At 51.6% G+C, this 20,652-nt stretch overlaps 1 protein-coding gene across 5 annotated transcripts in view; it reads left to right on the plus strand.

The window, feature by feature from the left end:
* FBXW11 (F-box and WD repeat domain containing 11) overlaps positions 1–7,567 on the plus strand; it is a 57,953-nt gene extending 50,386 nt beyond the window's left edge. For all 5 annotated transcript variants that reach the window (XM_058034712.1, XM_058034713.1, XM_058034715.1 and 2 more), the window contains 4 exons: positions 224–334; positions 864–942; positions 2,336–2,524; positions 5,300–7,567. In XM_058034712.1, the coding sequence (XP_057890695.1) occupies positions 224–334; positions 864–942; positions 2,336–2,497 (352 nt within the window). In that variant the 3' untranslated portion in view covers positions 2,498–2,524; positions 5,300–7,567. The remainder of the gene's footprint in view (positions 1–223; positions 335–863; positions 943–2,335; positions 2,525–5,299) is intronic.
* The last annotated feature ends 13,085 nt before the right edge of the window (positions 7,568–20,652 follow it).

Here is a 20,652-nt window from a genome sequence, read left to right on the forward strand (position 1 = left end):
TTCTGAACTTCTAATCAATGGCTTACAGAGAACAGAAAAAACTCTGTTGGGATTTCCCAGAATAATACACATCTGAGCTTTACTTGCATGAGATTCTGAATGTGTACTGTAGCTGCTCTGAATGACACTTCTTACAGGAAATTGCATACTCCCCATAGCAAACCAGGCAGTAGGTGCTTAACCCTGGCTGTGGGAATCAGCCTTTCTCCTGTGTTCTCCCCAGGCTCTGGGACATTGAATGTGGTGCCTGTTTAAGAGTGTTAGAAGGCCATGAGGAGCTGGTTCGGTGCATCAGGTTCGACAACAAGAGGATTGTTAGTGGAGCCTATGATGGGTAGGTCTGAAAGCAGTTCCCAAAATTTAGCCTTTCTCTTGTGGGGCTCTCAGGAGTCTGCAGACCATTTCTGTGGGCTGATTGCAGGACTCCTCTCCAGAGTGCTTCTGGCTTGCTCAGTGTCTGCAGTGCATTATGGATTCATGGCTGTTACATCCATATCCAAATTCTCCGTTTCTTTCTCTGCCTGGAGAGTTACTGAAAACTATTCTGGAACTGGGTTTGGCTGTAGCCTTTTATTTGGGCTCAGTGTCTGCCTGGGGTTGGTGGGCCCAGCTTCATTCCCACATTGCAGAGGGGTCTGTGTGTGCATTGTCAGCTTGTCTGTCACAGGTGTCACAGAGCCATCACTGGAATGGCTGCTGCAAAGAAACTCAAAACCACCTGGCTTTTACAAGCTTGAGCATTAGTATTTCTCACAGTGTGCTTGATCCTCAGGAAGTAGCTGTAGGGAAAACATGGCAAGCTTTCCAGGGCTTTGGATGTTATTTTCTATGTTTTCATAATTTCTTTCTTCTCTTACTTTTAGGAAAATTAAAGTTTGGGACTTGCAAGCTGCTCTTGACCCTCGTGCCCCAGCAAGTACGTTATGCTTGCGTACGTTAGTGGTAAGTAAAAACTAATTAATTTGGAGCAGTCAGAGGTGTTTCAGTGCATTATTGGGGGATAGGTGGGAATGTCAGGATGGTTTATGAAGTCTATAGGGCTTAAGAATGAAGAAAAATTTATTATCATATCCTGAATGATTTGCATCTGAGCTTAAATGAAAGAACATATTTTTCTGGTTTGAGATTCTCAGATACTCTGAAAAGAAACAGAAATCATGATACTGTGTCAAATCACTCTGGTTATTGGTGTTTCCCTAATGTCACTGTAGGGCTGCTTTTAAATTTCCTCCTATTAAAAAAGGGGCAAGAATCTTTCCCAGACTTTTTTCCTAACACTTCACTTTGGAAGGAAGAGCTGGGAAGGGGAAGGAGGCTGAGTCCAACAGGTTGCCACAGGAACTCTCAGCCCCTCAGAGGACAGTCACATTTAAAGCTTAAGTTGCTTAAGGTATATTTTTCTTTGTAATGAGGGCTTTGGCTTATGACAGCAGACTTAATTAAAAATGGGGGAATGAATTCCTTATTCTTTCCACCCAAATGTGTGTGGAACTTTACTTCAGGAGTCAGTTTGACAAGCCCATAGCAACTCAGAGTCCTTGACTCTAGGTGTTGCATGTGTTTAGCTTTTCCAGCACCTGGAGAAGTGCTTATGTGCCTGGAAATGCTTCTCCTTTTTCTTTCTCTTCAGTAGTCTTGGTATAAAGATGAGATTTAACTATTCTTTTATTTAGTTTTAGTGAAGAAGTTCTTTGTTTCTATGTTCTGTAGGTATCCTGTGGCTTAGGTTGGAGTGTGGGATCACTCTGCCAGCTTGGGTTAGTTCTCCAGTAAAGGCAGAGTCCTCATTTAATGAATGTGGATAAGCTCCACTAAAGGGGGAAGAGCCTTTTCTGGGCTTCTTGGGCCACTTTGAGATTTGTTGGAAGCTGCTGGAGCATGTGCTCCCCATCTTATGGCAGAGTTTGAGTTCCTGGCTGCTGCTGTGTGAGCGTGAGGATCCTCTCAGCAGGGTGGAGCTGTGATGTGCTGTTTGGGGCTGCACACAAACAGAGTCAGCAGAGAATTCTGCAGGAGAAGGAGCCCTGGCAGAGCATCAGTCCCAGCTAGGGCCAAAATTGCTGCCCCTTGGTGGACAGACAGCTTCCATCTGGAATAACCTCAGCCTGTGGCTGGGCTGGGCCCACTGAGGGAGGCTCAGGGATTTGGGAGCCGTGTGTTTCTGTAAAGAATTTATATACAAAAGCAGCTTTTCTTCTATCTGTGTATAATTATGAAGGTTTTTAGTCAGCATAGCAGAGTTTGAACATACCTTGTGTGTCCAGATCCCTGTGCGATACCAGTGCAGCGCCATGTTTCCCTCTTGCCTTGCTGACTGCTTGCCTCTTGCCCACAGGAACATTCAGGACGTGTCTTTAGGCTCCAGTTTGATGAATTTCAGATCATTAGTAGTTCCCATGACGATACAATTCTGATTTGGGATTTCTTAAATGTGCCACCGAGTGCCCAGAACGAGACCCGCTCTCCATCTAGAACATACACCTACATCTCCAGATAACAGTCTGCACTTTACTGCCCTCAGAAGGTAAGGCTCCTCCCTGGCTGGGGCTGGGAAATGTCTGAAACATTCCCTCTGCCTGCAGCTTGGCTTAGTCAAACAAGCTGAGGTTTGCCTTAAGAGAATGAAACCTTTTTATGCCACTTCTTTCCCCATCTGGCCTTTGTGTGGTCATGCTCCAGCATGTCCTGTTGGCTTCTCCCTCCTGTAAAGCCTCATGGTTATAATTGGGTGTTGAGGGTTAGAGAGAGCTGTCATGCATTCACAGCATTGCTGGCAGATGAGGAGCCTTGGTGTATGGCACAGACATTCCAGCTGTCCCATCACGTGGGAGCTGCTGGGGGCTCTCCATGGCCCTGCTGCCTGTGGGGAGCAGTGCAGGGATCTGAGCCTGGGGCAGGAGCAGCAGCTCTGTGAGGAGCACAGGTGGCAGGGAGAGCTCTCACAGCTGTCTGAACCAGAGCCCAGAACTCGCTGGAGTTTGGTTCCCTTTCCCAGTGACTGCAGTCAGTGCTCAGAGCCCTTTGTTGGGATTCTGGATTCTTCTCTCTGCCAACAATTGCACTTCAAACTACACCTGCCTGTGAGAGCTGGGGCTTGGAACACAGGCACTGCCTTCCAGAGCTCAGCAGGCTCTGCCAGTGCCGCCCAGGAATGGACACACCACAGCAGGAGGAGCTGGGAGTGACATTGCCCCAACAGGAAGGATTTACTGTTTGAAGTAGATAACGAGCACTTTGTTTAAATGTGGTGTGGAAAGCCTTCCTGTAAGAAAGGATTTTCATTATCTCTCTGGATACATTTGTCCCTGCTGTGGCAATGTATTCCTCAGGGTTTTGCACTCCTGCAGGACCTGTCAGGCTAGGAAATCCCTTCCCTTGTGGAGACACACTTGGAGGTGCTCCTGCTAAAAGATGAGTTTTCTTTCATCTCAGGAAGGGTAAGCTGCCTTCCCTGCTACCAAATTCCTTTAAAAGCACCAGGGCAGCCTCCTCTGTGGATCTGACCCTGGGAGCTGTTGGCACATTGCTTTGGGGTCTGAGCCAGCAGTTGGCAATTGCCAGGCTGAGCTGCCTCTCAGCATTCCTGGAATAAGGAGGAGCTGTAATGCTGTGAACATGGGCCATGTGCAGAATCCCAGCTAAACCTTCCCTTCACAGCAGGTTTTAAGAACCCTGATGCAGGGGTAGCTTAGTGACAGTCATGGGGCAGGACAGGGACACCTGGAAAAGCTGCATTTTATCAACAGTCTCCATCTGCCTTCCAGTCCTGCATCAGTTGCATCCTTGCTTCTGTTAACTAAAATGATAATTTGAGATGGACAAAATCTGTTTTTAAATTACAGATTGGGCATAGGTCTTTAAAAGCCACATACAGGGTGTCTGAAACACAAAAAAAATCACAGAATCATAGACCATGCTGAGCTGAAGGGACCCACAGGATCATCAGCCCAGCCCCTGGCCCTGCCCCGACCCCCCAGCAGTCCCCCCTGTGCATCCCTGGTGTCCAAAGGCCCCTGGAGCTCTGGCAGCCTCGGGGCCGTGCCCATTCCCTGGGCAGTTCCTGAGGAGAAACTTCTCCCAAAATCCAGCCTGGCCCTGCCCTGGCCCAGCCCCAGCTGCTCCCTCAGCTCAAGAATGAGGCGTTGTGTAAAATTCCTGTCTCTCCTTGAGCAGCGCCGGGCTGGTGCCATTTGGCCACGTGGCACACACAGCTCCATCTCTGGGTTTGCCAGGGCAGGGGGTTGTGCTGCTCACACCCTGCACCCTTGGCAGCTGAGCACAGCTCGGCCTGCCTGGCCCAGGAGACACAGCTGGGACCACACAGCCCCCAGGTCCTGCTGTTGGCAATGACAGTCCCTTAGCAGCCATTTCCTCTACTGCAGAGATGCTGTGATGTCACTTCTTGACAGGTTTGTCTGACTTGAGAATCCAAAACGCCTAAATCTACATAAATTATGGTCAAACAGCTAATATTTCATCATGACATTTAATGAAACAGTTTTATAAGCTTTCAAACATCGCAGTCTTGCGAGTTTTGAGGCAGCCCTGCACACGTTTTTACAGGCTTTGCAATGTGAGGCTCTTCAAAGTGGATCAATTTTGACAGTCCTGGCAGTTGGCTGTGAGAGTTTTAGTGCTTTCTGTTGAATTCCTGTTGTTTATTGTAACATGATAAAAATTGTTACCATATGATAGTCTAATATTCTGGTATTAAGCATTAGGCCTTGGGCTGAGGGAAGGGAAGTCAAGAGCAAGTGCCTAAGGATGTTTTAACCTTTCATGGGAATGTCATATCAGAAGAGGGAAGTTCTCCCTAGTCCATTAAAGATGGTTTTGGGAAGTGGCAGGTAAAATCAAAGTTCAGATATAATTACACTCGGACCTTACACTGATAACAGAGCCCTCAGGCTGGAAATGGGATTATCAAAGTATTTGAGGGTTTTGTCTGTTTTCCTAAAATCTGCTCATGTATTAAAGCAGCTGAAACTGCCTCCTGTGCAGTGTGAGGAAGAGAGAACCATCAGTCCCCTGGCCATTTTGGGTTGGGTTCAGGGGGCTGGGCTGGGACTGTGGCTTTGTGAGAGGAGACTGCCCCTGGGTCACTGCCAAGGAGCAGAGCTGTGCAGGGCCTGGCTCCTGCTGCAGTCCTGCCAGCAGCCCTGGCTGTCCTGCATCTGTGTCACCTCCTGCACACGCCCTGCCCTTCCCCTCCTGGCCTGGATGCAAAGGATGCTGTGGGCCTGGGGATGCTGCTTGCTCTGTGCCTCCTCTCAGTTCACTTGTCTTTTGTCTTTTTCAGGGTTCCACAGTCTTGAACTACTGGATTTTTGGCTACTACATGCCTGAAGATGATTGACAGCTAAAGTCAGAATTGGTTCTAGATGCTGTGTAGATGCAAAGCAGCACAATTCTATATCTAAATTTCTTAATCTTTCCTGCTCTCAGTGGTCGTCTTTGAATTTGCTACAAATTCACTGACTTGGAGTAGATGAGTTTCAGAAGCCTATCCTTCCCTGCTGTGAGAAATCCAAAGCTTCACATGTAAATTGTCTGTAGAAACTGAACTCTGATGGCTTGTTTTTCAGATATAAATCAGAAGTCAAGAAAGGACTTGGCCTAATTTATATTGCTTTGCACTTTTGTCTGACTTTAAAGGAAAAAAAAACATTCTCCAGTGAAATTTGGGTGCCAAACACATGCCCAGAATGTACAGAGCTTTGCTTTCCAGTCACCACTGTCCTTTAGGCGTTCCCCATGGCAGGTTCAGAGCCCGTTCTGTTCCACAGGTGTACGTTGGACTCTTAGAAATATTTCTGAGTTGCTCAGTAATATTTTTGGATTACAGTTTACTTGTTTCTGCACCAATAATTTCTTTTAAATTAAAGATTCCCTGTAATTCAGGCTAGGTTATCTGAACTAGTTGTATAGCACTGTCTTTTCCTTTGCCCTGTGCTCTGTACTCGCCGTCCTGCGCTTCCTGATGTTTGCTGTAGTCCCCTCCTTCCCTGTGTGCTTCCCTCATCTCGGATACTGTGTAAGCATGTAGATACCTTGTACATACAGCAGAGCCTCTGGTGCCAGCCTCAGGGTGTCCTGACACTACACACCTAACACTCAGCGTGGTGGCACTTGGCAGCAGGATGTCCCGACCCCTGGCACTGGTGGTGACATGATTACCTAGACACTGTCTCTGCAAAAGGAGGTTTTCAGTATTCATTAGTTGGGGTTTTGTTTTTGTTTTGGTTATTTTTTGGGTTTTTTTTGTTTTTTTTTTTTTTTTTAATGGGAACTACATATTTTAAAATGTAATTTCTAAACTTTTTAAAAATTAAAAACTGTTTAATTTATGTTCTGTATCTTATATTTTTGTGCCGCGGGGTTTGCAGCTGTGTGTCTCTGACACCAGTGGGGCCTCCCAGCCCCTGCTGATGTCCTCGGTAGCATTAGTTTGGCTGCTCAGTGGAGAAGATACCATGGGCCAAAGTTCCATTATTTGTGTTTGATTTGTGACACTGGGTGACGGTGAGAGGAGCTCGTTCCAGTCACCGCTCTGCTTCCTGTGCTGGTGTCCCGGGAGGATGGGCTGCCGTGTCCTGGCTCCTCCGTGCTTTGTTAGGGAGCCTCCACAGCTGCTTCTTCAGTTCTCCCGGTGTCCCTGTCATCTGTGTGGTCACACAGAGCCCTGGTAGTGCCGGGGCCGGGAGGAGCCGGGCACGTGCCAGTGGATTCACTCGTGTGCGGGAGGGCTGGGCTGGCACGGGCTGTGCTGCCTCCCTGTCTGTGTCTGTGCTGTTCTGTGCTGGCAGCAGCTCTTGCCTCTCTGGGGTTGTTGCCTTTCCCTGTGCAGTCCTGGGGCAGGGTGGGGACAGCGGGGCAGCTCGAGGTGTCACAGCCCAGCCCCTCACGGGGTCCCTGCAGGGCTCCCTCCCCGCCCTCCCTGTTCCTCCAGCTATTTATTCATCCAGATGAGCGAATGTGATGAAGTCCAGAAGAGCAAACTCGCTCCTGAGCGTCCATAAGGTCACTTTTTGGTAAGCTTGACAGTAGTTCGTGCAAGTGTCTTACTTTACCCTTCTCATCTAATAGCTTTAATATTAAACTGTTTAAAAAAGATCTGTTGCAGCCCTGAAGAAAAAGGTTCTTTGTTTCTGAAGAGCGGAGTCCTTTTTTTAAAAATGCATGTGTAAGATTTAAATTCCTGTTTTTCCTTGGGAGATAATGGTATTTGGACATGCAGTCAACTTCTTTGTGCTTTGTGTAACATAGCAGTGGACTTTTGTGATTGGCACCCAAGGAACTCGACTCCTGGGATTCATGGTAGTGATCCTGGCTGCACTCTGGACTTTGTTTTGCTAACCATAATTGAGCAACTGTACATTACTGCGATATTAATGTTTCAAAGCACTGGGATAGTCTAATTCTAACTTGTAATTATGTTTGCCAATTATCTGTTTGGAAAGTTGGTGTATGAACAGCTTCTTGAAACTGTTAAATTGTACAGATATCGTTCATGATCTAAAGCTTTGTACTGTGGAATGTGCTTAATAAAAAAAACGTTTGAACTTAATTTGTCACATGAATGGATGAGTGATGTCACCTCAGCAGGGTTTGGGTGTGAGTTAAGGACGGGTTGGAGCAGCCTGGCTGGGGGGTCCCTGCCCAATAAATGCCCTTGCAGCCCAACCCAGGGGCAGACACAGGGCCTGTGGAGCCCAAACCCATCTGGCACAGCCCAGCTCCTGCTCTGGCACAGGGGTGCTAGCTGCTGTTCCACCCTTCCCTTTCTTCAGGACAAACTGGGAGGAACACTGAGACCTGGAGCTGAGCTCATTCGCCCATCACAGAGGTCTGAACCCCACTGCCTCTGCAGGAACATCACAAGGAATTTTTCTTACTTTACCAAGATTGCAGATAGAATTTTTAAAATACTCCTCATCTCCTGGCTTGTTGAAGCAGCCTCCATGCCTGAGCTGTGCAGGGTCTTCCAGGGCTCTGACTCAGGAAAAGCTTTGCCTTGGGCTTTCCTTTGCTGTGCAGTGACTTGTTCAGTGCTGGGTTTGGTGGGTGTTTCTGGGAGACACTGACCTGAAAATCTTTTGGGAGGTGCCAGAAACTCCACTATAAACATGAGCAGTTCTGGCTCAGCATTGGCAAATCCAGGCCTCAGGAATGGCTCCAGTGCAGATGACTTGTTGCTCTCCTTGCCCCACTGGTGATTCTGGATGGGAGTGTTGGGAGCAGCGTTGCCTCTGTCGGGCTGAGGCTGCCCCTGAGCTGGGTGAGTGCAGGCCCCTCTGGTGCCAGGAGAGCTCTGTGGGAGCACAGCCTGGCCCAGCTCAGGACGGGCTTCTGAAGGCCTTGCTGGATATCATTATCCAAATAAGCCACAAAAGCTCTGGGATGGATCTGCAGTGTAAACCTTGAGGTCAGGCTTTAACATTCCAGCACACCTGGGTGGCCTTTGGGTTTGGTTGTTTTGTGGGTTTTCCCTTGCAGCTTTCATGGTTGGCTGTAATTCCCACCAGAGAATTTCCCAGGGAAGTCGTGGAGGCCCTGGGTGCTCCCACCCATCCTGGGGGATTTGAGGCCCCTTTGGACTCTCCCCACGCCCTGTCCTGAGCGTGGAGTGCTTGTGGGGCTGGGCAGTGCCCTGGGAGGGCGGGCATGAGGGCAAGGCTGGACCCCAGGGACCCCCACAGGCACTGGGGTCTCACTCAGGCCCAGCATCTCCTGCCAAGTCCTTCCCAAACTGTGGATGGGGCTGAAGCAGCACAATTCCTGAGGGGAAAACTCCATAAAACCTGGCCTTGGGCACTGCCAGGGATCCAGGGGCAGCCACAGCTGCTCTGGGCACCCTGTGCCAGGGCCTGCCCACCCTCACAGGGAACAATTCCTCATTCCCAATATCCCATCCATCCCTGCCCCTGGCAGTGGGAGCCATTCCCTGTGCCCTGTCCCTCCATCCCGTGTCAATTGTCTCTCTCCAGGTTTCCTGGGGCTCCTTCAGGCCCTGCAAGGCCACCCTGAGCTCCCCCCAAAGCTTCTCCTGTGCAGGTGAGCAATGGCAGCTGTGCCAGCCTTTCCTGCCAGCAGAGCTGCTCCATCCCTGGCATCATCCTGGAGCCTCCTCTGGCCTGGCCCCAGCAGCTCCAGCTCCTGCCAGGGCTGGGGCAGCTCTGCAGGTGGGAAATCACCTGAGCACAGGGGCACAGGGGCAGAATCCGCCCTGCCCTGCTGCCCATGCTGGGGAGATGAAGGGAGAAAAAGGACCTTTGGAAAAAATCCTTTTCTGCTCCCCATCCCAGCACAGCTTTTGCTAAAATTTCCAGGCCAGGCTGAGTCTCCAGGATCACTCCCCAGCCTGGCTGTGCTGCCTGACACAGCTGTGCCCATCCCGGCAGTGGGAATGGCTCCCGTGGGAAGCTGCTCTGGCACCCAGGCTCTCTGTGGTGTCTGTGTGAGCTGTCCCTGTGCCACAGTGCCAGGCACAGTCCCTGCTCTGTGACAGGGACAGGATTTGGGGCTGCCCTGCCCCACAGCCCTCAGCAGGGCAGGGGGATGGAGCCAGCATTGGCTTCTCCAAGCTCCAGCTTTTCCCTGGATACTTTAAACACATTTGTGCAATGCTCTGTGGTGCTGAAACAGAACTCGAGTCACTTGTTAATCACTCACACACCAGGACCAAGCAGTTCTGGGCAGTGGGTGCTCCATGGCAGAGCTCCTGTCCTCTGCAGAGCTGCTCTGCAGCAGATCTCAGTTCAGGGCAGGGGATAACAGAATTCAGCAGTGATTATCCAAGCCTGTAGGTAACATCCTCTTGGAACAGCTGTGGGCACTGGAGCAGGGTGAGGGACTGCAGGGAGTCGAGGCCTCTCTGGTTCAGGCTGTCTGAGCTCGCTCAGTCTCCCTGAGTGGTTCTATCATCACCAAACATGTGGCACATGCCCACTAAAATCTGTGAGCACTGACTGAAATGGTCCTTAGTATTTTTGTTTTGAGATTCTTTTCTAAAAAATGTTGTAAACAGTAATTTAACAGATCAAAATTGCAACTGAACCAAAGAGAGACCCGCAGTATTTTCCTTGGGCTTTGAACACTCAGGACAGGAGCTGGGCGCATCCAGCCGGGCTCCAGGGCTGAGCACCAGGACTGTCCCGCTCCCTTCCCTGAGTAGCAGCAGCGCTGTGGGAGCGCTAATTGGGAACCGTAATTGGTTCCGGCTGCCTCTGGGAGGGTTTGCAGGGACCTCCGTCTCTCCCATCTCGTGTTTCCCAGCGTCTGCTCGCTGCTGAGCCCGGAGCAGCCCCCGGCCGGACAATCCCCGTGGCAGAGATTCAGGGATGCTCTGTGGGGTTCCCGTATCAGCTCGGGGAGGCTCCGCGCCCCGGGGACCCCGCTGCTCTCGCGGGTCTCTCTCGCCCCTGACGAGCTCTGCAGGTCCTGCAGTCCCCGCCCTGCAGCTCCTCGCGGATGGACTGGGTGGGAAAAGGCGCTGGGAGCGCTCTGCAGACACCTCGGCGGCTCCCGGTGCCGGGGCTGCTTTGGACGCTGGCAGGAACATCCCTCTGGGGCTTCCCTCTGGGTCACCCCGCAGGGACATCCCACAAGGACATCCCTCTGGGCCATCTCTCTGGGGCATCCCGCAGGGACATCGCTCTGGGACATCCCTCTGGCTCGTTCCCAGAGCCCCGGGCACCCCTGGACGCTCCCAGCCCTGTCCCCAGGCCCAGCGGCTGCCACGGGAAGGTCCGACGCAAACCCGCCCCCAGACCGGGGCTGTCCGGAGCGGGGAGGAGGAAAGCGGCGCCGGGGGTGGCCCCAAACCTTTCCTTTCCCTCGGGTCCGGATATCGCCCCGGGCTCCGCATGTGGAGCTGTGGAGCCTCGATTTTAGGGGGGGCGCAGCGCCTGCTCCGCCCGACCCCCGGCACTCCCCATTCCCGCCCGCTGCTCCTCGGCGGGGCTCCCGTCCCGGTGCCCGCTCCCTCATCCCGGCTCCAGGGCAGGGGGGGACGGCAGGAGCAGCCCCTGGGCTGCCGCAAGCACGGCAGGAAGGAAGATCCCGACTGCGCCAATTGCTTGGCGGGGTCGGCGCGGCTCTGGCTCAGCCCCTCCCGGGTGGCGAAGGCCGGGGACAGCCCGGGCGGGCGGGGGCCCTTCCCGAGAGAGCCGGGCCGGGCTGCCCAGCACAGCACAGCCCCAGTCCGCCGAGCACAGCCCCTGCCCGGCCCACTGGGCACAGCACAGCCCGGCCTGCCCAGCACAGCCCTGCCCAGCACAGCCTCGGCCCGGCCCACTGGGCACAGCACAGCCCGGCCTGCCCAGCACAGCCCGGCCCAGCACAGCCCCGGCCCGGCCTGCCCGGCCCGGCCGCTCCCCTCAGGAGCTCCGGGCTGCCCTGCCCGGCCCTGCCCGGCCCTGCCCGGCCGCTCCCGAGCCCCTCAGGCGCTCCGGGCCGCCCGCTCCCGGCCGTGGCTCATGGAGCGAGGGGAGTCCCTTCCCTGGGCGGTGGCGCTGCCCCTGCTCCCCCTGGATGTCCCTCGGGAGCCAAGGGACCAAGACCGAGGCCTGGAGCCGAGGGCGATGCTCTGCCCCTAAATCACAGCTCGGGGCGCATAATCCTGACTTCACACTTTTTCCCAGACAATATCTTTCCATATAATCTTAATGATTCCTGCTGCAATAACAAATAGGCAGCCCTGAGAATAACTTCACACTTAATTGCTCGTGCCAAGAATCTCACCACTTGGCCCTTCTCTGGGTGTTTTCCCTCCAATCCATCTGCACAAACAGAAGTGGGCCAGTTCTGTGCCTCAGGAATGAGGAGATAAAAAGGCAATAATTTATTTTTCCACCAAAGCTAGAAGTATTTTATAGAATTTGCTAAAGTTTTTGTTTCAGGAAATTTCATCATGTCTCCAGGAAAAAAAAAAAAAAGCGCCTAATTGGCCTCAGATTTTCTAACTCCCTTTTCATTTTTGTAATATGAGGAGGTCTAGGTCATCTCAAGGTCACTGCAGTTAGTGTTGCTTTAATGCACCTCTGTGGATACCTCGTTTCTGCAGCAGTTTTTCCTTGAAAAACAGCCCCAGCCTGCTGCTGTAACAGCCACTTTCCTTGGCAACCAGTTGCATTCCTTTAGCATATGGAAATATTTTTTAAAACACATAACATATAGGGCTGCTTGTAGGTGAAATTCGCCAACAGAAATGGAGCAAATTCTTCTAAGCCCGTTGAATGGTGCTGTAAAAAAAACGCTTTTTACAGAAAGCTGCCATTTCCCATTATCTACACTAGGATCTTGATGTCAAAATAAAATGCTGGTGGTTATCAAATTAATAAAAATGTTTTGCTTGGGAAAAATTTAATTTTACCACCCTCCCAAGGCTTCCTGCTGTGTTGCCATGTTGGTTTACATGGCTTCAGGTGGTGAGGTCATTCCAGCCTGATTTTTTTTGGTCTATCTTGGTAAAGCTGTGGGTTCCAAATCTTTTCTTTTAGAAAGACTTGTTATGTGGTATCTTGAAAATGTAACAAATGCTGAGTCTGCAATACTGGAGAAACAGAAAGAAGTGTTTGTACCTGAATGATCAGATTTTTCTGAACAGGTACGGCCAAAAAAGAGAGGAGGCACCATCACAGCATCCCAGCATGGTTTGGGTTGGAAGGGACATTAAAGCTCATCCAGCTGAGCTGGATCCATGCCCTGAGTTACTGCTCAAGGCTTTCCTTTCTAGGGACCAGCCCAGGCTGGAATTACTGCAGGTTTCAACTGCAGATTTAAAGCAAATCTGATGCTTTCTACAAGTGCCCCCACATTGCCTCCATCTGGGTTGGTGCCTTTGTGCTGCTGCTGTCAAAACCTGGCAAAATTTTGCAAATTCAGCAAGGAAAAGCCCAAATGCAAATGAAAGCTGGAGGGCAAACCTGGGCAGGTGTGTGGAGGGCAAAGCTCCTGGTCCCTGATCCTTTACACAAGAGAGTATTTTAAATTTGCTGAGGAAGAGCAAGCTGCCTGGATGTGAGGGGAAGATAAACAGAGAGGATGGAGCAGTGAGATCCCCAGGGATCTGCCACAGCCCTGGTGCATCTGCCCAGGGCTCAGGGACACAGGGAGCAGCTCCCAGAGCTGGGCACAGGCACAGGGCTCCCAGAGCTGGGCCAGCTGCAGCATCTGCCAAGCTCCTGGTGGCAGCTCTGGGCCTGCCAGGCTGGGACGGGACCCCAGAGCTCGCTGATGTCACATCCAGGACATCAATTACAAGCAGGACTCGGAAAAAGTTGTTGTGGAAGTGGTTGTGTTCCCATAGGAGAATTTATTTTCTGGCACACACGTGCTTCAGCAGAGAGCTGGGCTGGACCCTGGGCTGAGGGATGTCAGTGTTTGTTGCTTAAACGAAAGGAGAGCCCCTGCTGCAGAGCTAGGGGTCCCTGGTTCCCTGCTCTGGCCTTGCAGCGCCTCTGGCACAGGCTGGGGTGTGCCTGTGCTTGTTCATGCTGACAAAAACCACTGTCTTTTCCCTTATTGTTGAGGGAGAAACTGTGCCCAGTGCCAGGGACACCTCCCACTGTGCCAGGCTGCTCCCAGCCCCACCCAGCCTGGCCCTGGGCACTGCCAGGGGCAGCCACAGCTTCTCCCTGTGCCAGGGCCTGCCCACCCTTGTGGGGGAATTTCTTCCTCAGTAATCTCAAGCTACTCTCTTTCAGTTTGAACCCATTCCCCCTTGTCCTGTCACTCCAGTTGCTGATGAATTTGTCCCTCTCCAGGTTCTCTGCAGCCCCTTCAGACCCTGGCAGGGCTGGGAGGTCTCCACACAACCTTCCCATTTCCAGTCCTCCCACCCAGCTGGATTTTTGGTGAGCATAGCACAGTTTGTTTGCACCTCCTGCTTCATCCCGAACACCTTTTGCCATATTAGGCAAATAATAGAGCTGGAAAAGACACGAGTAACAAATCCCAAGTTTTTCTGTGGATGATTTCCTGCAAACACTCATTTCTAGGAGTCTGCTGGCCAGCACTGGCTGAACACCCAGCCCAGTGAGCTTCCTTCTCAGAGTGCAGGTGAATTATTTGCCATGCCTTGCCCTTGGCTATTTTTTGAGGGTGATTAATGATGTACCTTGGGTGCTCTTCTCTTGTTTTGCTTTTTCTCTCCATGACCAGAGAACTGAAACAAGAACAGTGAAATGAGGAAATTCAAGTTGCCACTTCCAGCAGGAATTCCAGAGCCAGCACAGATCCATGTGAGAGCTGGCCAGACTCCCTCCCTGCAGAGCCTCTGTGACCTCCTGGCAGCTCCTGAGCCACTGCTGAGTGTTTAACCTGTCCCCTGGGACACAGCCCAAACACGCTGGGCCATGCTCCCTCCCGGCTCCTGCAGGCACTGCAGGCATCCAGATGATCTTCCTTTTTAAGGAAAATCAACACTTTCAGGAGCCTCGTGGACTGGACGTGTGTCCCTTTCCTCAGCCAGGGCTGTGGTGTGGTGTGAGGAGAGCCTGGGATTCCTGTGGGCCACAGGACAGGGACTGAGGGCAATGGCAGCACAAACCCAAACAGGCTTTAATTCAGTTTATTCTGAGACAGGTCATGGTCCCCTGTGCCACAGCAGGGCTTTCCTTCTGCAGCCCTGAGAGCAGCTCAGCACACACCCAGCCCCATTGCCAGGGACCCAGCCCCGGGGCAGCAGGGCTGGCTGGGATGTCTGGGCTGGGAATTCTCCCCAGTTGAGCCCTCAGCCACAGGGGCTGGTGCTGCCAGCCCTGCCCAGGGAGGGCTGGGACGGGTCTGACCTGCAAGGGAAGGCATTGCCCCAACCCAAGCCAGATTCCAGAGGCAGTGGCCAGTGCAGCAGTTTAAACCCAGCTCTCAGCAGGGCTGCAGAGAGGCCATGGTGGATATGGAAATACTTCCCCTTTTCAGACCTGGCAATGAGTTCCGTGCCATCCCTTTGTGATTTCAGGGCTGGTGGAGATGTGGAGCTGTGTAGGAACCCAGAACATCCCTCTGGCTGTCCAGGATGGCCAGAACCTCTGCCAGGGGGCTCAGAGACCCTGGCACAGAGCCCAGAACACCTTTGGGTTTGATTATGACCCGTGGAGCAAGTTACCAACCTTAGATAAAGATCAGCAAGCCACAACAGTTTAAGCAGAATGACAGTGAAGTTATCATGGTGTGAAAAAGTAGATTTTGGGGTTTTGGTATGGGGGTTCAGGAGGCAAGATGGAGGGATCTGGGCATGTCCAGCCTTTCTCCTTCTTCTTCTTGGCCTCCATCTTCTGCTGTGATGGTGGCACTTTGGGATGGGTTTAGAGTAGAAGCTCACTGTCTAACATGGGTGATAGGTATTGGGAAGTAATTGTAAACATTGTAAATGTAGTTTTTAGTATAAAGACATAACACTGCCCTGGGGCAGGCAGAGTGCCTGGAACTGTCCTGCTGGATGGACCTCGGCAGGGCAGGAGACAATTTTTTATAGATAAGACGCAATAAACAACCTTGAGACCAAAAACTGAAGAGCTCTGACTCATTCTTCAAGTGCCCGAGCTAAGAAAAGAGACTTTTGACAATCTCAGAGTCACAGCAACCCAGAAAAGCCCTGAGGGAGCTGCATGAGCTCCTGTCCCAGCTGCAGGCAGGGAGGAGCTGAGCTGTGGCTGCTGCTCACACACAGCAGAAGGGCAGGTGGGTTCTTGACTCACACATCCACAAAAATGGCATTTTGGTGCCACAAAGGGCAGTCACAGCTCCTGTGGAAAGCCTGGGCTGAACCTGGAATGCCAGAGCCAGGTTGCACATGGAAATGGGGGTGTGGGAGCCAGACCCAAGGAATGGATGTTGGGATCTTGCAGCCCAGGCTGCATCCCTGTCCCCAGTGGAGACTTGGATCTACAAACAGAGCCACTGCAACATCTCCCCTGTGGGAGCTGATTCTGCACCTGTTTGGTTAAAAACCATCAGCAATGCCCTTCCTGAGCCTGCTCTGTGCTGCTTCCCTTCCTGCAGAACAAACAGGAACTGGGCTGGGGGGAATGCTCTCGTGGCAGTTCTACACAGAACAGAAATGCACATACGACCTGGCATCTGCTTCTTTTCCCCAATAAACTGCAAAATCAACACACACAAATATGTTTATGTGAACGGGCCAGAAAAACAGCTGGTTCATCAAAGCAAAGGGGCACGCTTGGCTCTGCTGGGCCGGCGTTCAGCGGGCTCCCATGTATTTATAAAGTGAGAAAGTGGAGCACATTTGAACATGCAGGTGTATAAATATTCCTGCCAGACCTGCTGGAGTGTTTGAAGTCTCCCTGAAGCCGCTGCTCTGACTCACCCCTTCCCAGGGAGTGCTGCCCTGGGGGAGCTGCTGTGCCAGCCTGGAGTGGCCCCTCTGGCAGCCCTGGCACGGGGATGGTGCCAGGCCAGCCCCAGCTGTGCCCTCCGGGGCCAGGGGCTCGGGCTGCCCTGCCTGGCAGGTCGGGGTGGCACCACGGAGGTGCTGAGGGCAGATGTGGGGCTGAGCTTTTGTTTCCTTGGCCTGGCACCCGTGGCTGGAGCTGCAGCTTCCCTGCCAGCGTGGAACAGCCAGCTCAGCTCTGCAGCTGCACTGCCAGGGCAGTGGGCTCAGGGCTGGAGCCCCCAGGGATCCTGGGCAGGGAGAGCAGAGCAGCAGCACTGGCACAGGGACACAAAGGGCAGATGCAGCACCAAGATCCTGTCAGGGGCTTCCAGCCCTGCCTGACTCTGGCTGCTGTCACTGCTGGGCAGGGAAAAACAAATCCTTTCAAAATAAAACACATGCACACCTCCAGCCCAGGCACACACCTGCACAGCCAGAACCCAGCACAGCCTCCCCACAAAGCCCTGGAAGCTTTCTGAGCTTTCTGTCACTGTGGAGCAACCTGGGGCTGAACCCAGCCCAGCGCAGGCTGGTGTGCTTCTACAAAATGAGTTTCCCCAAATGTATTCTCCTTTTCTGTGTGGAGCTAAATAAAACAATTATTAACATATTTTTCTCAGTGAGAGGTTTTTGTTTGTTTGTTTTTTCTTTCTTTTTTTTTTTTTTTTTTTTTTTTTTTTTTTTTTTTTGTCAAACAGGTCTTCTACTTGGAAAGTTTAGAATAGAATCACAGAATGGTTTGTGTTGGAAGGGACCTTAAAGATCCTCCAGTCCCACCCCCTGCCAAGGGCAGGAACCCGTCCCACTGTCCCAGGGTGCTCCAGGTTCTGCCCAGCCTGGGCTTGGGCACTGCCAGGCATCCAGGGGCATTTGGGTGATGTGGGCTGTAAATAGCCTTAGACTGAATTTTGATGTAGAAAGTTGAGAATAATTGTTCCTGTGGTTCCTGGTGAAGGAGCTCCCTAATATGAACAGTATTTTCACCAGGATAAAGAAAGTCATTTTACCTTATAATGTGAGCTGAAGAAATGACCCATGGGTGTTACCTGAGTGGATTTTTCAATCCTAGAGTTTATTTTCATTATATTATCAGAATTTTCTAATTTGGGTAAGCTCAATGGAAGAGCTTGTCCAGCTTCCACTGACTCTCAACAATGGAATAAGAACCCCTGAGCTGGATCCATTCCCACATCCTGCCAGTCCCACCCCTCGCTCATCAGGACGCTGATGAAAGCCACTAGATGTCACTGCTATATTGCACTAATGAAGTTAAAATAATATTTTTCTGGCAATAAATGTTCTGACTCATAAGGAAGTTGGTTTATAAAAGCTGTGGATAGTTTGGATTCCTTCCAGTTAAAAAACAAAACAAAACTTCTTTTTCTTTTCTTTTTTAGTTCACTAAAAATATTGGATCCAAGTTCAAAACTCTCATTTCACAAATAACATTGATTTGTATTTTAAAAGGAGGAATACTTTGAAGTTAATACCAAGTAAAGAAACGTGGTCTGTGGCTCTGTGAGCTGAGATGATGGGAAAAAATTATATCTGAAGGTCTGCAGTGCTAAAGACAGGGCTTGACTAAAGGCAGGGCTGGAGGTGGTCAGGAATGCTCCTGTTCCTGTGCTGGCAGAGAGGGAGGCAAAGGGCAGTGAAATAACATAACAGCAGCAATAACATTGCATTAATGGGTCTCTGGTGTCCCAGGCTTCCCAGAGCAGGGCAGGACAATCCTCTCCTCAGCCAGGAGCAGCAGGAGCCGCCCTGGCAGCTGTCAGAATTCCCTCATCTGATTCTCCTTTCTGCAAGGGAAGGTGCTTTGGGCTTGGGTTTTGTGTTTTAGGGCTTTGGTCTTTGAAAAACTGGCAGGTGAGCTCAAAATGTAACTGCTTCTGGGGAGAAATTCAATGTACCCCATGTGGCCACCTGGGAATTCCTTCCCCAAATGAATCTTTGGTTTTTTCTCCTGATGTCACATAGACAAGAACTGACTGTGCAGGTAATGAGATCATCCTGAACTCCTGATGGTGGAAGATGCAGAGAATGTCCTGAATTCTGCTCAGAACATGCTCCCTCTCATCTGTCATGGGAAGCTCTTTTTTGGAGATGGAGAATGCAAAAATGATGGGAGGGAATGGGATGGGATGGGATGGGATGGGATGGGATGGGATGGGATGGGGTGGGATGGGATGGGATGGGGATGGGGATGGGGATGGGGATGGGGATGGGGATGGGGATGGGGATGGGGATGGGATAGGAGGGGTATTTTTGCTCCATGGAATTTCTTTACCTTCTCTCTACCAGTAAGTGAGCTGGACACATTCATGCCCTTTGGGAGCCAGCATTCTGCTGTGGGTATAAGAACACAAATTGAAAGGCCATTTTTGGGCCTGTCCCCACCCCTTAATGATTTCTTTATCCCAGCAGAAGGAGCTGAAGTTATTGGCAATTTACTGAGAACTGTTTCCTGCAGTGAGGAGGAGCCTGAGTGCAGCTGAGCAGAGCAGAGCCCCATCCCTGTGCCTGGGAGCAGGAAATGTGGCTGCTCTGGGATTCCTGCCTACCAGGATGGACAAGAGCCAATGCTGTGGGTACCTGTGTGAAGGAAAACAACTGGGGCTCTTGGCAGGAGTGGGTTTAGTCTGTGTCCTCTGTGCAATGTGGGTGTGAAATGAGTTCACCCCATGCTCTGCGTTTTGACCACACAGCAGCAGCTCCTTGGCTGTCTTGGACCAGCACCAAAGGGGGGTAAGGGGCTCTCTGAAGTGTCTGGGCTGGGCTCAGAGCCTGGGACACAGCCCTCTGTGCAGGGGAGGTGCCTCCTGTGTGCCTGCTCTGCCCCAGGGATGCCTCTGTTTTCATGTTAATTAGGACAACTGGAGTGGGTGAGCTTCTGCTTTGGGAAGCACCTGGGGACTGATGGTGCTGGAGCACTGCAGGCTCTGATTAATCACCTGACATCCTGCAAAAAACTGTGCCCAGACACCCAGGGTAACTGGGACTGCAGGGAAATCTCTCCTGATGGGCAGTGCTACAGGGTTTGTGTGTTCCACGTCCAGGTAAACTCCCAGCTGGAGCAGGACTGAGACAGAGAAACACAGAAAGGCAAGAATAACTCACTTCCCTGGCTCAAGTTACTGACAAAGGCATGAAAGCCTCAGCCTGGAGGATAAATTATGAGCTATCAACCCAACCAGAGCCATAATAAGAAGGGAGGAATCAGATGAGTAAGGCAATAGGGGAAAAGCAAACAGTGTGAGTAATGGCAAGACAAGGTTGGTTCCCTAGAAGTTGTCTGACCACATTAGATAGCACAGCTCAGTGGTTGGGGCTGGGCCCAGTGTCTCGAGAATAAATCAAATGGTTTTTTTGTTATTGATAAAACATTCTCTCCACAGCAGATGGATTTAATATTCCCTGGATCCATACTGTTGAAGCCCTGCAGTGGGGATGCCTTTCCAGGTCTGCACTATTGATGGCTTTGTTTCCAAGGGGTGCAGACTCCCAGAGTTCTCCCAGGACTTGTTGCTATAAACTGTGAGGGGAGGATTTCTCTCTCTCTCTCTCTCTCTCCTTTGATTCCTTCCTCAGTTTATTGACTTTCTTTGCTCCTGATCCACTTCACTTCCCCTGGCCCAGTTAATTCCTCCCACTTCCTTCTCTCCCCTGCTCCTTCTTTCCTGGCACTTCCATCCCTCCCTGCTCAGGGTGTGGGGACCACGGATTGGGAAGAAAGAGTGTGAGGCACTGGCACAGGGTGCCCAGAGAGCCTGAGGATGCCCCTGGGTTCTGTGCAGGAACACATCCCTGTGAATGCACAGGAGCAGAGGCACAAGCACTGCCACTTCCTCAGTGGAGCTGAGAGATCTGACCCAGGCTCTGGGATGAGGGAGGTGCAGAGGGCCTGGGCTAAACCCCCACCAAAAGCTTCTGCCCATGGGAATTTGCACTCTGCCCTCTCTCCACTTTCAGCTCTGAGCCCAACCTTCCATTCTCTGGACCAGCGGTGGGCTCTCCCTGCTCCTGCCAGGTGCATCTGCAGGGGCCCAGAGTGGTTGATTTGGTCTGGGATCATCTTCAGATGGAGACTTTCAGTTGCAGACAAGTGTGGGACCTGGGACAGACAGCCCATGAGAGTGAGGGCTGCCCCATTCCCACCACAAGGAGCTCTAATTACACCAGCAGTTAATTGAAATGGCAGCAGGACTGAGTGTTTGGGGGGCAAGGTGAGCATTGGATGTGGAGAAAATACAAAA

The sequence above is a fragment of the Melospiza georgiana genome, chromosome 15 (assembly GCF_028018845.1).
Source record: "Melospiza georgiana isolate bMelGeo1 chromosome 15, bMelGeo1.pri, whole genome shotgun sequence".
Classification (NCBI taxonomy): Eukaryota; Metazoa; Chordata; class Aves; order Passeriformes; family Passerellidae; genus Melospiza; species Melospiza georgiana.